Genomic DNA, 14,174 nt, shown 5'->3' with positions numbered 1-14,174 from the left:
AGCTAGGACCCAGGGAAGCCCGGGCTTGGAACTGCCAGGAGGGGCGGGGTCACATGGTCACCTGACCCTACCACCTGCCGGGTCCCGTGACTTGCTTGTCAAGAACACAATTGGGAGCAACGGTTGAGAGAGCTGGTTCTATTTGCTGTGTTCTTGGTCTCTGTGGGTACCCATCCAATTTTTCCTAGACTTCGTCAACCCTCTCTCACTGACCTGCGGAAGTCTCTTCGAACGCTTCCCACCCAGTCGGCCTCCTTTGCGACCTCTCTTCGCCCTGAGCCGCGTTCCTGTTCCTGCTCTTGTCCCGACAGAGCCGCTCTCATGCCCCGGCTCTGGCTCTGCATGGGGGCGACTACCTTTCTCATGGCCTTCCTAGTTTTCCATTTCCGATTCTGCAGGTCGCCGGTGAGTCCGAGGGGGAGAGAGGGGATTCCCATTGGGGGACGTGTCTGGCACCTCCTAGGAATCTGCCAGAATTAGGCTCTCCCGAGCTCCGCAGCATCCTTACCTCCAGATGCATCCTTCAGTGAATAAGGAATGTCTGGCTCCGTTATACAGGCCGGTAAAGGCCTTTGTGCTCCTGAGGGAAGTAACATAAACAATCGTATGCTCCCGTTCTTTTATTCGGGAATGTATGATCTTATTTAAACTTCTCCCCTCGCAATGAATTTTTTAAATGCATTGAAGAAAATACGCAGACTTTCAAATAGTTATTGACATGTTAAGAGAAAATTCGGAAGCAATGAGTATAAACTATTTCTACTTAAGCATAATAACTGATAGGATGAGAAAATATTTCTGGTGGCACCGTGGATTCAGATGTGGCCTCAGCTGGGCAAGCCACTTAACCCTGTTTGCCTCAGTTCCCTCATTTGTAAAACTCAGCTAGGAAAGGAAATGGCAAAGCACTATGATATCTTTGCCAAGAAACCCCCAATGGGGTCACAAAGTGTTAGCCGTCTCTGAAGCGGCAGATGCAAAAACTGCAAAATAACTACTGTGCTGCTGGGGTTTGTTTATTACATGCAATTGAAGCAGATGGTAAATTTCAGTTAGCCTAGTGAAAGTTAAAGATAACTTTTTTTTTTTTTTTCTCCCAATCCAAATTTGCAGAGCCTCTAAATCTATTTAAGATTCTCTGGTTGTGCAGTCCACGGGTTAAGAACAGCTCCTCAAACCTAATGTTTTGGTTGATTTCTTATACTTGATTAAACTCTATATGAAGGTCTGTGGAGAAAAATGAAACAGTCAAGGTGGGAGAATCTGAGGTGATTTTTAACCTGTCTTGTTTTATTTTTTAATGGAATTAATTCTCTTCCTCTTATTTTTGCTTAAGGACTTAGGAACCTTTGCTTACTTTATTTCCTGGAGAACAGAAAAACCTCTTTACCATTTGGATGTAGGCTGGCCTAAAAATCAAGAGTACTTCACTGGCACAACATTTTGTGTTGCAGTAGACTCCCTTAAAGGATTAGTTTATGTAGCACAAGTAAGTAAAAGTAAGAATGTTCTGGTTCCTCTTTTTTTGCTGTCAGTAGTTTTTGGAAGATTTTTTTTGGTGGTTGTTTTTCTCAGTCTATAAATATTTAAGTGATTACTATGTGTGCACTTAATTAAGGGCTGGGGATATAAAAAGAGGCTAAAAAGAAACCTTGCCCTTGAGCACTCAATTAAATACAAACAATGTGCATGAATAAACTGTTTACAGAATAAATAGAAAATAACTAATGGGGAAGATACTAGAATTAAGGTGGGTTGGGAAAGTTCCTACAGTAAATGGGATTTTAGTTGGGAAATAAGGGAGAGTGTTCTAGGTGTGGGAAACCACTAGAGAAAATGCTCAGATGTGAGAGCATGTTTTTGGAACTGTGCCATACACATAGTAGATATCATATACATCTGGTTGATTGGAATAATAAGACCAGTATCCCTGGATCAAAGAAGATGTGGTAGAGAGTAAGGTTTGATGAACCTGGAAAGGATTGTCTGGGGAGACTAAAATGTTAAATGATATTCTCTTGGTTATATAACTAGTATGTGTCAGTGGCAGGACAGGAATAAAGGGCTTTCTGCCTCTTAAGACTTAACCTGTCCCTCTATCCACAATATCTTCTCTTCAGAGTTCTTAACCATGATATGTGTGTTATGTTTCTTAAAGCTCCTATTGGAGTTTAAATGTTATATTGATATAATTACCTAGTATCAAGCTATTCTGAAAATGCCAAAGATTTTGTTTTGGGTGTGAGTTTACAGGTTGTTAATTTTGTTAGGTTTGGGGGTAGTGTTTTCTTTAAATTGTCTGTAGATTTACAGTTAAGCTAACATTTTACTCCACCACAATAAGGATTGTATTTACTTACATCTGGTTTTGTCTAAGCAGCTATTTTTGTATATCTTTAGAGAGGGGATAACATACCAAAGGTATTAGTGTTCACAGAGGATGGATATTTCCTACGAGCTTGGAATGATACTGTTGACACACCTCATGGTATCTTTGCAACCAGTACCCTATATGAACAATCAGTCTGGATCACGGATGTAGGAAGTGGTATGTGTAGTAACATCTAATAAACTACTATGGAAGAACTTATCATCTTCTCCCAGAACTTTTTCTGTTGTGCTTAATTTTTTGAAAGCTGATATCCTCAAATGGTCAATTTTTCCATTCTAAGAAACTCAGAAGTTTCTTTCCCTCTTAAAAATTCTGTCTAAGTACAAGTAGTGGCAACTTCTGTAGGCTCATTGTTGATTCTAACCATCCTGAAGCCGGCATCATGATCCAGCACTGAGAATTAAGGAACTAGGCTGGATCAGTGATTGGCTTTGATGACTTGAGTAGCCCAAATAGACTGGACCTATCTCCATTTTGTTCAGCACCATGGGAAGTATTTATGGTAGAAGGCCTTGATTTTCAACTTGTTCCCATTATTTACCACCAAAAAGAGCTAGTGAGTCATATGTGAATATACCATAGCATCTCCAAATTGATTAATTGCTAGTCTAATTCCCAAACTTGCTATTACTATGAAGATTCTCCAAAACAACTTAGAGAGGAAAAGATATCCTTTGTATTTCCTGCTTGCTTCAGCTTTTTTTTTTTTAACTTATCACATTATTCTTTTGCTAATGCTAGACTGTCAATGTTTCAAAAGAAAATTCTGATTACTAAATGTGTGCATGGATTTTTTAAATTGCAATTTTCTGTGTTGTGAAAAACATGTATAGATAGATACAGGCATATCTGTCTGTCTATCTGTTTATAGGTATACATATATACACATACACTACAGAAATCCGAAACCCCTCTGATAAGAACAGATAACACAAATGGAATATGGCTTTCTGTCTTCCACAATTGACCCTAAGTAGCTGTTTCTTCATTACAGTTTGTACTAATGTAATGCCAGAGAAGTTGAGGCAAGACAGTGATTAGTTTTTAATCTTTTAATTGTGGAGAGTTTAGGCTAGCCGCCCAAATGGAACTCATGTTCAAAATTCATTCGATCCTGAGGGCCTGAAGCAGGGAACTTTTATAACTAATAAGGATTTGCAAACAAAATAATCTGAATATACAACAAAGGCATAAAACACTGGATGAGAAGACAAGCCATAATTCCAGGAAAGGATCATAACTTAGTCCTGACAGCATAAGGATCAAGATAAGGTCAAGGGCAGGAGACATCTAGGTTAAGGGCAATACTCAAAAGGAGGAGGAATGATCCCAGCAAGGATTGAGATAATGCACCTGGAGTTTTATGACTCAATGCTATTTCAAGGCTTCTTTTCTGACTCAATTCTCCCAGTCCTAATGGTAAGGAAAAGGGGGGAGGACACTGTAATAATTTTATTCAGGGCATAACAGTAAGACCATCACTGGCAAAATTACATTTTTATTAACAGGTAGATACTTTTACTCAGAAAAGGAGATATAGTATAATAATTGGTATAAAAATTTCTATAATGCCTGTGACATCATTAGTGGTTCTGTAAATTTGGTTCTATTGAGTATGCTATCAAGATGGGAAAAATAAAATAAAGTTTATCAGCAACATATTTAGATGTACAGGATGTACAGATAATCTGGAGGGAGGAAAAGACAGCTTGAACTTGTGACCTAGGATCTGGGGAGTAATAGTGGCCTTGAATTTATAAAAAAACTTTACAAAGGTTATATATATTTGAGAGTTGAATGGTTTCTCAAATCCAGAAATGCATAGCCTAATTTTCTCAATTCAGATTAGAATGAAAGTTTAAGTTCCTTTTTAAAAATTAATACTCTGAGTTGTAATTTATATGATGTGTAAATCTTAATTTTTATTTTATACCTTACTAGTACAAGTAGTACTTGTAAAATAATACTTGCTAGTACACAATTTGAATCAAATTTTACTCTCCATATGACTGGATACTAATAACAATGACAGTTATAATAATAGCATTAGGGTTCCTATCTTGGGGCAGGCACTTTGAAAAGCACTTTATAAATATTAACTCATTCAGTCTTCATAATAACCCTCAGAGGCAAATGTTGTTATCCCCATTTTACAATTAAGTATGAACTAAGGCAGAGATTGTTACTTGCTTGGAGTCATGTGTGTCTGGTAAGGGTTTGATGCTAGATTTGTATTCAGATCTTTCCATTTCCAAGTTCAGCACTATTTCCATTTCATCATCTACATGCCTGTTTAGTGGCACACCTAGATTCTGTCCTTTACTGAAAATATCACTAATTAAAAGATTTGGGGTTTCTTTTTAGAGCTAATGCTTTTTAACATTTGATAAAACATTAAAAATATATCCTTATCAATAAATATTGTCACACCACAAGATTTTGAAGTTTTAGTTGGTGGCTTTTTTTTGGATCATTTTTGTGCTATTACAACACCCTAGGACAAGTGTAAAATCTATACTATTTCTGAATTAATTTTAAGGAGCTTTGACTTGTACTCTTTTTCAAGCTCTCATTGATTAAGGACTTGTACTTTCAGTATAATCAGCCTGTGATTCTGTTTTATAATATTTCATTAAAACACATATATGCAAACAAAACAAATTATCTTTCTTCTTTGTCTCTTTTTTTTTCCCTGACCACAGATGAGTCAACATTTTTCCTAGTTGCCTCAACCTAAATGAAAATCAGTCAGAAAATTGGCTACTAATCCAAGATTATTTTTATCTTTTTAAATGAAATTCTTTCACTTTTTGCATTTCTTTTTAATCAAATGATGCTTCCTGCACCTTTCCAAATATCTTGTGGTTCAGCTTCTAGAATTATTCTTACTAACTAATTTGGAGCTGGAAAGGATAGACTTTAGAAACCATCTGGTATATAATTTCCTCATTTTATAGACTAAAAAACTGAAACCACAGGAAGATAATTGACCTGCCCAAAGCCACATACCTTTTTAATGCCCAAGGCAGAATTTGGACTGACTTGAGGACCATGTACTTTCTACTCTACTGTGCTTAACTTTTAGTTATTTCCTTAAAAGACAGCCAGAAATTTATTCAGATTACTTTAAATTCATATTATGCAATTTACATTTGTGACAGTCTTCTATATTGATTTCAACTAGTTTTTCTAATGATAATTCCCCCAAAGAAGTATGTTTTATGCTTTTGCTTGCAAGAAAATCTTACATGAAAATAACTAAGATTAAAAAAAAAACAACATGAAGACACTGGTAATCTTAGGACATTTATTCTTGCTTTCAAAAGTATTGAATTATGGGCACCAAAAGAAAAATAATAGATTCGTATTATAGAAATTAACCTCCAGGGCCCTTTAAAAAACTTATAATAGAGAAGTTGAAGTTATAGACCAATAGTCTTTTCAAAGTTATACCGAAGTACTTAAATCCCTTAATTATAGATACTTGTGTGGTGTCAGAATAAGTAAAAAAGATTACATTTACTTGGTTCCAGTGATTTAGTAACATTACTTACAGAAAAATCCTCTTCTAAAATAATCAACAATATTCAAGTCGGTCTAGAAGGCTCATTGTAAAAAGAAATCTTTTCAAAAAATAAAAGATCTAAACCAAAAACAAATGAGATTTTAATGTAATAATGATTTGGATATAGTACATATTTGAATATAGTACCTCATAATCTATCCTTTCTCAGTCTTTTCTGATTTTTTTTTCTCTCTCTTTTTTTTTAATTTAAAGTACAATCTATTTGAACATTTGTCTTAACTTTATTTGTGAAAATTTATTTTAAATTCAGGATCCTATGGACATACAGTGAAAAAATACAGCTCCTTTGGTGACCTCATTCAAGTTCTGGGTACCCCAGGCAAAAAAGGAACTGGTATAAACCCAATTCAGTTTGATAACCCAGCAGAAATATATGTGGAAGATAATGGAGAAATGTACCTTGTGGATGGAGATGGAGGATTGAATAACAGACTGCTTAAATTGAGCCAAGGTATATCAGCTTATTTTAGCGCTAGAGTCATCTACAAGAGTGGTCTTAAAATTAGTTCCATATAACTACAGGGAACCATGGTATGATCCAAAGAGTGACCAATTAGTTTATGGGAAGATGGATCACAGATCACACTAACTTTGACTTGTCTCTAACACTCTTGTTACCCTTTATCCCCCAGATGTACTAGTCTGCAATGATTATACAATTTCCCACACTCTTAACATATCATATAACCCATCTGGAACCACTGTACCAGCAATTGCACAGGCAGAATTGACTTTCCTGGGCTTACCCATGATCTTCCTCCTTCTCTCCCATTTCCTTGTGTCTGTGACAATGTCCTCAGAGGGTCTTTGAGTCCTAGACATCTTAACCAATTTCACAGTTAATAAGACAGTATATTGTATAGGATAATTAGAGATGGATGGGTTGTGATCCACATTACAGATCTTGTTATATTATTTCTCTCAAAACTACCCCTTTTTGGAACTTCTCTATTTCTGTCCATTTATCCAAGTTGCAACTTATGAGTCATATTCTATTCCATGCTCTCCTTCACTCTTAACAGGCAATCATCTCAATTTCTCAAATACATCCCCTTCTCTCCACTCAAAGTTAAGGACTTTTTTTGGGGGGCCCTCAACTCTTATTCTCTGTACTATACCCATATCCAGCTCCTAACTGTGTCTCCATTATAAATTCCTGTGGCTCCCTATTGACTTTAGAGATGGATATTTCATCTCTGCCTTATAACAATTAAGATTATATGAATAAAATTTGTAAATAAGTATTCATATATTGGGATAGATGATCAAAAAAACCTAAATCAACAAAAGTAAATATGCTAAAAAAATGTTGAGAGACCACTCTTCTAGAAGGCTTTTATTTAATGTGATGTGTTTGCTATTATACATGTGGTATTTGGAGGTGTTGTATGAAAAAATGACTGGCGCCTGATATGATTTTGTTAATGAGTCATTCCTTAGAGCTCAGAAGAGTAGGTCAAAAAAGTGAAGTTTGTATAGGAGTTAGTGAGTTCAGGAGCTGAAAAGTAATTGGATGACTATAAGAAAAAAAGATTTAAGGATAAAGAGGCTTAAAGTTGTGTGTATTATCATTGGAATAAAAAGTTACAATACAGGAGAGAAGGTATGGCTAATACTCAGACAATTAGAGAACTATTTAAGTGCTAAAATGTAGTATTGACTTAAAAATAACAAATAACACAGGGCTTTCCAAAATATTAGTGCTTACAGTTAGTGCTCTAAGACTTTGGAATTATTCTATATATGAGATTAATGAAGGAAAAGATTAAATTAAATGGAGGTAGACTCAGTGAGGAAAGAAAGTGGGACTGGAACTGAGTCTTGAAAAAATAAGGCAGCTTTGGATAGGTGGTTGGTAAAGGAGGAGAACATTTGGGCTACAGGAGAGGGGAGGACACTGAGCAAAGGTCCTGAAGTAGGAAAGGGTAAAGGTTATGCTCTTTATTTTTGGTGTCTTGTAGAGCTAATGAAAATTTTTGTGGAAAAAAAAAATGCAACATGAGAGAAGTGTTTTAGGAAGATAGAGCCAAATAAGGGAGGAAGGGAGATTTCATTCATATCCCAACAAGGAAACTGTTGTAATAATCAGGCCATGAGATCATAAAAGCATGAACTAGCTTGAAGTGGGAATAGAAAATTAATCTTAAGAAATATTTATTATATAGAGAATGGCAAAAATGAAATACTCTCTGCCCTCAAGAATTTCGAGTTCTGTTGTAGATGGGAAGATGAGAAGCAGAAATAGCATGTGCAGGGACATATATGTAAATATGTGAGGCGTACAAGTTAATTGGGGGGATACTATAAAGGACTTAGCAACTGCATCATGTAAGGGATAGCCCAGGAGTTCTGCTTTGAAGGGAATTAGGGATTCTAAGACATAGAGGTGGAAAGAGAGTGCATGCCAGGCAAGGAAGTTGGTCCTCACAAAGGCAGGGTGCTGTATGGAAACCAGTTTTTTGAAAGTAAAGAATGTGCAAATCAGCCTGGAAAGGTGGACTAAAGAGTCAGAAAAAAGACCTGAGGTGCTATGCCCAGGAATTTATATTTTAACTTGGAGACAGTGGGGAGCCCTGGAACATTTTGAATGAGAGAGGAACATGCTCAGTCTTATGATAAGACTCACTTTGCCAGTAGATTGCATGATTGGTTTGAGAGGAGACAGGATAAAGACAAACAGTGTTAGGCTATGGCCATTCAAACGTGAGGGGATAAGGATCTGAAATAGTGTTAAGTGGAGAGAAGGGTGCAAGAGATGTTGTGAGGCATGGAATTGATAAAAATTGACATCTGATTAGATGTTGAAATGAGAGAAAGTAAATATGATTCATCTTAAAGTTGCCTATCTGAGTAACTGGTAGAAATTAGAAATGGAGCTTATTTGAGAGGATAGTTTTTCAGTTGGTTCCCTACAGGATATACAGTTAGAAATGTCTAGCAAGGAGTTGGTAATATAGGATTGAAGCATAGGGAAGAGACTTCGAGATCTTTTAAAGAGATGATCATTTAATTCCTAAATGAAGTTAAAAATAAATTGAATATGAGAGCTGAAAGAGAAATGAATGTTACATATGACTTCCAAGTTAACATGAAAGGCTAGAATGATGATATTGATGACGTTTCTATAGATATTAGTTAGGCATTTAAGGTCTTTGGTTATCTGGCTCCCACCTACATTTATAGCCATATTTCATGAACTCTACACTTGAGCCAAACTGACCTAGTATTTGTTCCTCAAACTTAACTACTCCCATAAATTATACTTCTTTCTTGGAATGAACTCCTTTCTTATCTCAGTTATTCCCTGATCTGTGAAGTTTCCCCTGATTTCTCCCAATAGATTACCTGAATTTTCTAGGGAAAATTTTGTCTTTCCTTCTCCTTTATGCCACCAGTATACCCTTCTTGAGGGAGGGAGATGTTTTTGTTTGTGCCCTTTATTCCCCATGCTGGTCATGAGGAAAGACTTCAAAGAGGAAGTATATAAGAAGGAAGATGGAAATTTAAGTTAGTTTTCTGGTGGGTGTGGGAGAGCAGATGTTTTATAGGAAAGGAAAAAATATAATAGTTCTTTTAAATGTGAAGTTTTGACATAGGTTTTTTTTTTTTTTTTTTCTTTTTGACTCATATGCCTTTCATACAAGATAATTGACTCAACTGTATAATCTGGGACACCTTTTACATGAGGCAGTCTGTGACATGATTATTTGAAGTGATACTTTTTTCATTGTTCTGTAATTTTGACTGCATATAATGTGATGTTTTCTTATATCTAGATTTTGAGATGCAGTGGATTCGTGGGGAGCATGGAACAGGCCCAGCCCAATTCAACATTCCACATAGTGTTACACTTGATTCAACTGGTCGGGTAAAAACATTTTTCTATCTATATCCAAGTACACATTTATTTTATTTGAAACATTAATTATATAAGTACTTAAGAGATAGGTAGAAACTTCATTCATTGTTTTAAAAAATCATTATTACCCATTATAAATGTGAAGTCCTTTAAAATGTAGGAGGAAAAAACCTTTCAAAGTTTCATTTGTTTTTGTAGTGAAAAAAAAAATACTGGTTTTTGAAGTCATGTTTTGAATACTCCTCTAATACTGGCTATGCCACCATGCACAAATAAATTTCCTTTTATGATCTTCAGTTTCCTCTTCTTCAAAATGTAACTGATTACACTTGCAATCAAGATTGTTTTGAGGATTAAATGAAATATATGTAAAGCACATGGAAAACTTAAGTGTCATTAAAATTTAGATGCCTATAAGCTGTTATAATTTTTAGGACTTGAAGAAAATATGTTCTTAATTTAGAACCCACATGATTAAAGGGGATTGAGAGATTTCAACTCCAACTACAGTGTTCTTTCTTCTGTACTATGCCATGGCTTTGTAATTCTTTTCTAAGTAAGTTTAGTGATGATGGTTACCTGCCCAACCCCAGGAAGCTCACTTGATTGGCCAAGCTGAACCTATTGACAGAGGTATTATCAGAAACTCACTCTGATAGTAGATAGGTAAGCTCTACTGTGTGGATATTCTCATCATCAGAATAGTCCCAACCCATACATAGCTACTTATTCTCTGAAAAATTCCTTTTTATTTTCTTCTATAAATCCCCATGGAGGCTACTGGATTTGAATGGAACGCAGGTTTGGTTTTTTTTTGTTTTTTGGTGTGTGTGGGGGTTCCTGTTGTATTTGATATGTTAGCCTGCTCCCCGACTTCTTAAAAGTTATGTCTTAAAATATCTATTGACATTGAATAAATATAGGTTTTCTTTTCATATCTTAAGTCAGATGAAGCAATCACAGTATATTCTCATAGTGCTGTAATTAAAACAACTTTTTTTCTAGGTTTGTACTTTATAAAGACCAGAACACACCAACTTATGGATTGTAACAAATTATAATCAAAATGATTTAGTAGACAAACATATAGAGTTTTCTGAAATAAGTTCAGTGTAAGACTATTTGTCTTTTTTTTTTTAACTGCCTTTTTAATAGAAAGTATGCTACTTTTTTTCTTTTTGGGGTGAATGTTTTATGTCATTATATAGTAGATCAGTTGTATAGAAAGCCATGTGTTTGAAAAAAAATTGCATCCTAGATCTTTTCTAATAATCATTTAATTGATTCCTAGGTATGGGTTGCTGACAGAGGAAACAAAAGAATTCAAGTATTTGATAAAAATACAGGAGAGTGGTTGGGAGCATGGAGTGATTGTTTCAAAGAAGATGGTCCTTATTCTGTCAGGTAATAATTTAAAGAAAAATTGTTAAAGCTGTTAGATTTGTTGCATCATTTCTCTGGAAAAGCTTCATACACTATTAAGAATTTGTTTAATGTTAAAATTTGCAAGCAGAGTAAAAAGGTACAAAAAATGAAGACTCTGAAAGATGAGATAAAAAAGAATAGTTATGATTATAGCATGGTATATCAAATCCAAAGCAAAGAGAAGCATCAGGCTCTGTCAACACAACATGCTACAACAGCTTTCTTCAAGGTCACTGGGATCTGTAGGTTGACACCTCCTGCTTTATTCACTTGTAAAGAATTCTTTTTCTAAGACTTTATTATCTATCGAGTATTGTAGAATTAGCTTTTTATTGTCTTCCTTTAAATAGTAATTTAACTCATGTATATTCACAGAGAGCCTGTTATGTAGTTGGCCCTGAGCTGACTACTTGTTAGGGAGGTACAGGTACCTAAATAATTTCTCATTTGAAAGAAGTAACAGTTTTGTTAAAATGGTTGTCATATTTAAAACATTTCACATACATTTATGATGTGTTTCTTGTATTTTTTTTTTTTTTGTAGGCTTACTCCTGATGAGAAATACCTCATTGTTGCCCAGTTGAATATTAGTAGGCTCCTTCTATTATTTGCACCTCCTGTAGGGATGATTGGAGACTGTATTGTGGTAAGCACAATCCAGCTAGCCAGTCAAGTGTCACCTCATCTTGTGGATGTTGATAAGAGGACTGGAGCAATCTACGTGGCAGAACTTGGGGCACAACAAGTTCAGAAATATGTCCCTTTAAAATAAATAACTCTCTTCTTTCATTTAGATATTCATAAGTTTGCTTTTCTCAGGGAATGGCCATTGCAGATGTTTCAGTGGAAAGCTCTTGTGATTTTTTTCATTAATGACTAAATATCCATGTAAGACTTTATTCTGGCATGTTCTTTTTAAAAAAATTGTTTCAGGAAGCTTTGTTTTTATTAATAATCATTGAATCCAGATAATTTATTGGTACTATGATGTCTTAGCTATTTCTTATTTTTTAATAAAAGGCTATTTTAAGGGAGAAAAATGTATTCCAACGAATTAGGATTAAAATGGTCCATCATTTTGGTGTTGAACCAAGTAACTTTCTCCTAGAAGGTTTTCATAGGAGTGGGGAGTAATGATAGATGTAAGAGTTAAAGGATATTTTTAAATGCCATTTCAAAAACAAGCTGTGAGCTTCAAACTATGAAATACACAGTGAATGGGAAATGAAATTGTTAAGCAAAAGACATGGATTTTAGGACATCAAAAGCATGCCATTGAACTCATTTTACTTCTATGGCTATGAAGTATCTCAGTCCTTTTAATTTAATAATGTAGTAGTCCCTATGCAGTTTACCACAAATTTTTTTTTTAAAAAGGTTATGAACTTTTTGCTTCTTAGGCCAGTTCCCTTAGTGAATGTAAAAGATGTACAAGAATTAATACATGTCTATCTCAGGGAGGTGCTAGAAGAATTAATATGCCAATATTTGCCAAAAATTTTGAGGTGTTGAGGTTGGTGGTTTTTTTTCTTTACATATTTTTATTTCTTTACCATTCTTTCATGCGATCTACTAGTTTAATTATAAACAATTTCAAATACTTGTTTATTCCAGCACGTTGGTACATTTTTTTAACCTATCCCCATTTTCCTGTTATCATATACTTTGTACATCATTTGGTAGTGTTGATTATCTACCTTGAATAAGTTAGCAAATATTTACTTACTCTCAGGATTTTTTCTCCTGCAAGTCATTACCTATTCCAACCAGCCACTCTCTGAGACCTCTATTAGGTTTTCAGAATTCTAGTTCATTTCAATGTTGGCCTAAGTAAAATATAATTAATAAGATCTCTCCACAGAAATAACATAGTGCACTTAAAAGGCAAATACAAATGATTCTGTGATTATCCGTGCAATCCTAGTAAATCATAAGTTAAGAATTAATGGGGCAGCATTTTGTTAGCTTTTCTTATACTTTATTTTGATATCTTCTTTGGAATATAATTTGCACAAAGCCAGAGACTGGATGGTTTGGAATCTCATTACTATTATTCGGCACTTAATATAGGAGCTCTCTATAATTATCTTATAACTTTTGACACCACAATCATCTTTGGGTATAGGGGATTTTTTCCTTCCATATCATGATCTGGCATAAATTACAGAAGAGTTGGTTTTATTTCTAATCATCTGAAGGGTATTCTGGATGCAACTGGGATAGTTAAATTTAATATTGCTTCTCTGATTACCTAGGAACAATATCAACAAGTAGGCAGTGATACCTGTATAATTTCTAGTTACCAGACTAACCTTGTATTTTTGTTTAATGATTCTGAAATTTCAGCTTTCCCAATAATCTTGCAAGTTCCCTTTATATAAATGGGAGGCACCTTTGTATGATGATGGGGATGTTGAAATTAGAAGGCCGAAATTGAGTGTGGACTCTGACTAACTGAACCCGTGGTGACATACTAACCATGTGACTAAAGATCCAGACTCTCATTCATAGTAATTGTATGACTATGAGCAATTCATTTAACCCTTACTGAGCCTCAGTGTCCTCATAAAAGAAAATGGAAATAATGATTTTTTTTTTTTACTACCTACCTCACAGGGTTATTGTGAATAAAGTGTTTTGTAAACCTTAAAATCCTATATAAGTGTGAATTATTCCTAGATTATCTTTGGAAATTATCTTGGCCAGAATACTGTAAATAACCCATAAATTAGCTCCATTATGGAATGTAGACATATGACTTGAGAAAATAAATATGGGTGATTTTTATGAGTAATATTTTTCTTTAGTACCACTGTCAGATTTAAAACCATATAAACACAATACTAAGTAGAAAAAATTTTTAATTTAGAGATCTAAAACTAGATTTTGTGGTTTTGAGCAAGGTACTTCTT

General features: G+C 34.8%; 1 protein-coding gene across 1 annotated transcript; it reads left to right on the top strand.

The window, feature by feature from the left end:
• The first annotated feature begins 49 nt into the window (after positions 1 to 49).
• Positions 50 to 13,908, top strand: NHLRC3 (NHL repeat containing 3). The gene is made up of 7 exons (XM_074304855.1): positions 50 to 405; positions 1,337 to 1,489; positions 2,401 to 2,548; positions 6,229 to 6,429; positions 9,755 to 9,846; positions 11,129 to 11,241; positions 11,806 to 13,908. The coding sequence occupies exons 1-7, from the start codon at positions 322 to 324 to the stop codon at positions 12,032 to 12,034; spliced, it is 1,020 nt and encodes a 339-aa protein (XP_074160956.1). The 5' UTR covers positions 50 to 321; the 3' UTR covers positions 12,035 to 13,908.
• The last annotated feature ends 266 nt before the right edge of the window (positions 13,909 to 14,174 follow it).

Source organism: Sminthopsis crassicaudata, chromosome 3 (assembly GCF_048593235.1).
Source record: "Sminthopsis crassicaudata isolate SCR6 chromosome 3, ASM4859323v1, whole genome shotgun sequence".
Taxonomy (NCBI): Eukaryota; Metazoa; Chordata; class Mammalia; order Dasyuromorphia; family Dasyuridae; genus Sminthopsis; species Sminthopsis crassicaudata.
Note: the sequence above shows the minus strand (reverse complement) of the source record. Positions and strands in the feature narration are given on the sequence as shown.

What these genes read in the sequence shown, in the direction of transcription:
- NHLRC3 (XM_074304855.1), top strand. Translation starts at nt 322, where the DNA reads ATGCCCCGGCTCTGGCTCTGCATGGGGGCGACTACCTTTCTCATGGCC. An exon ending in TCCGATTCTGCAGGTCGCCG is followed by an intron (nt 406 to 1,336) that starts GTGAGTCCGAGG and finishes TTTTTGCTTAAG; the next exon opens with GACTTAGGAACCTTTGCTTA. An exon ending in GATTAGTTTATGTAGCACAA is followed by an intron (nt 1,490 to 2,400) that starts GTAAGTAAAAGT and finishes GTATATCTTTAG; the next exon opens with AGAGGGGATAACATACCAAA.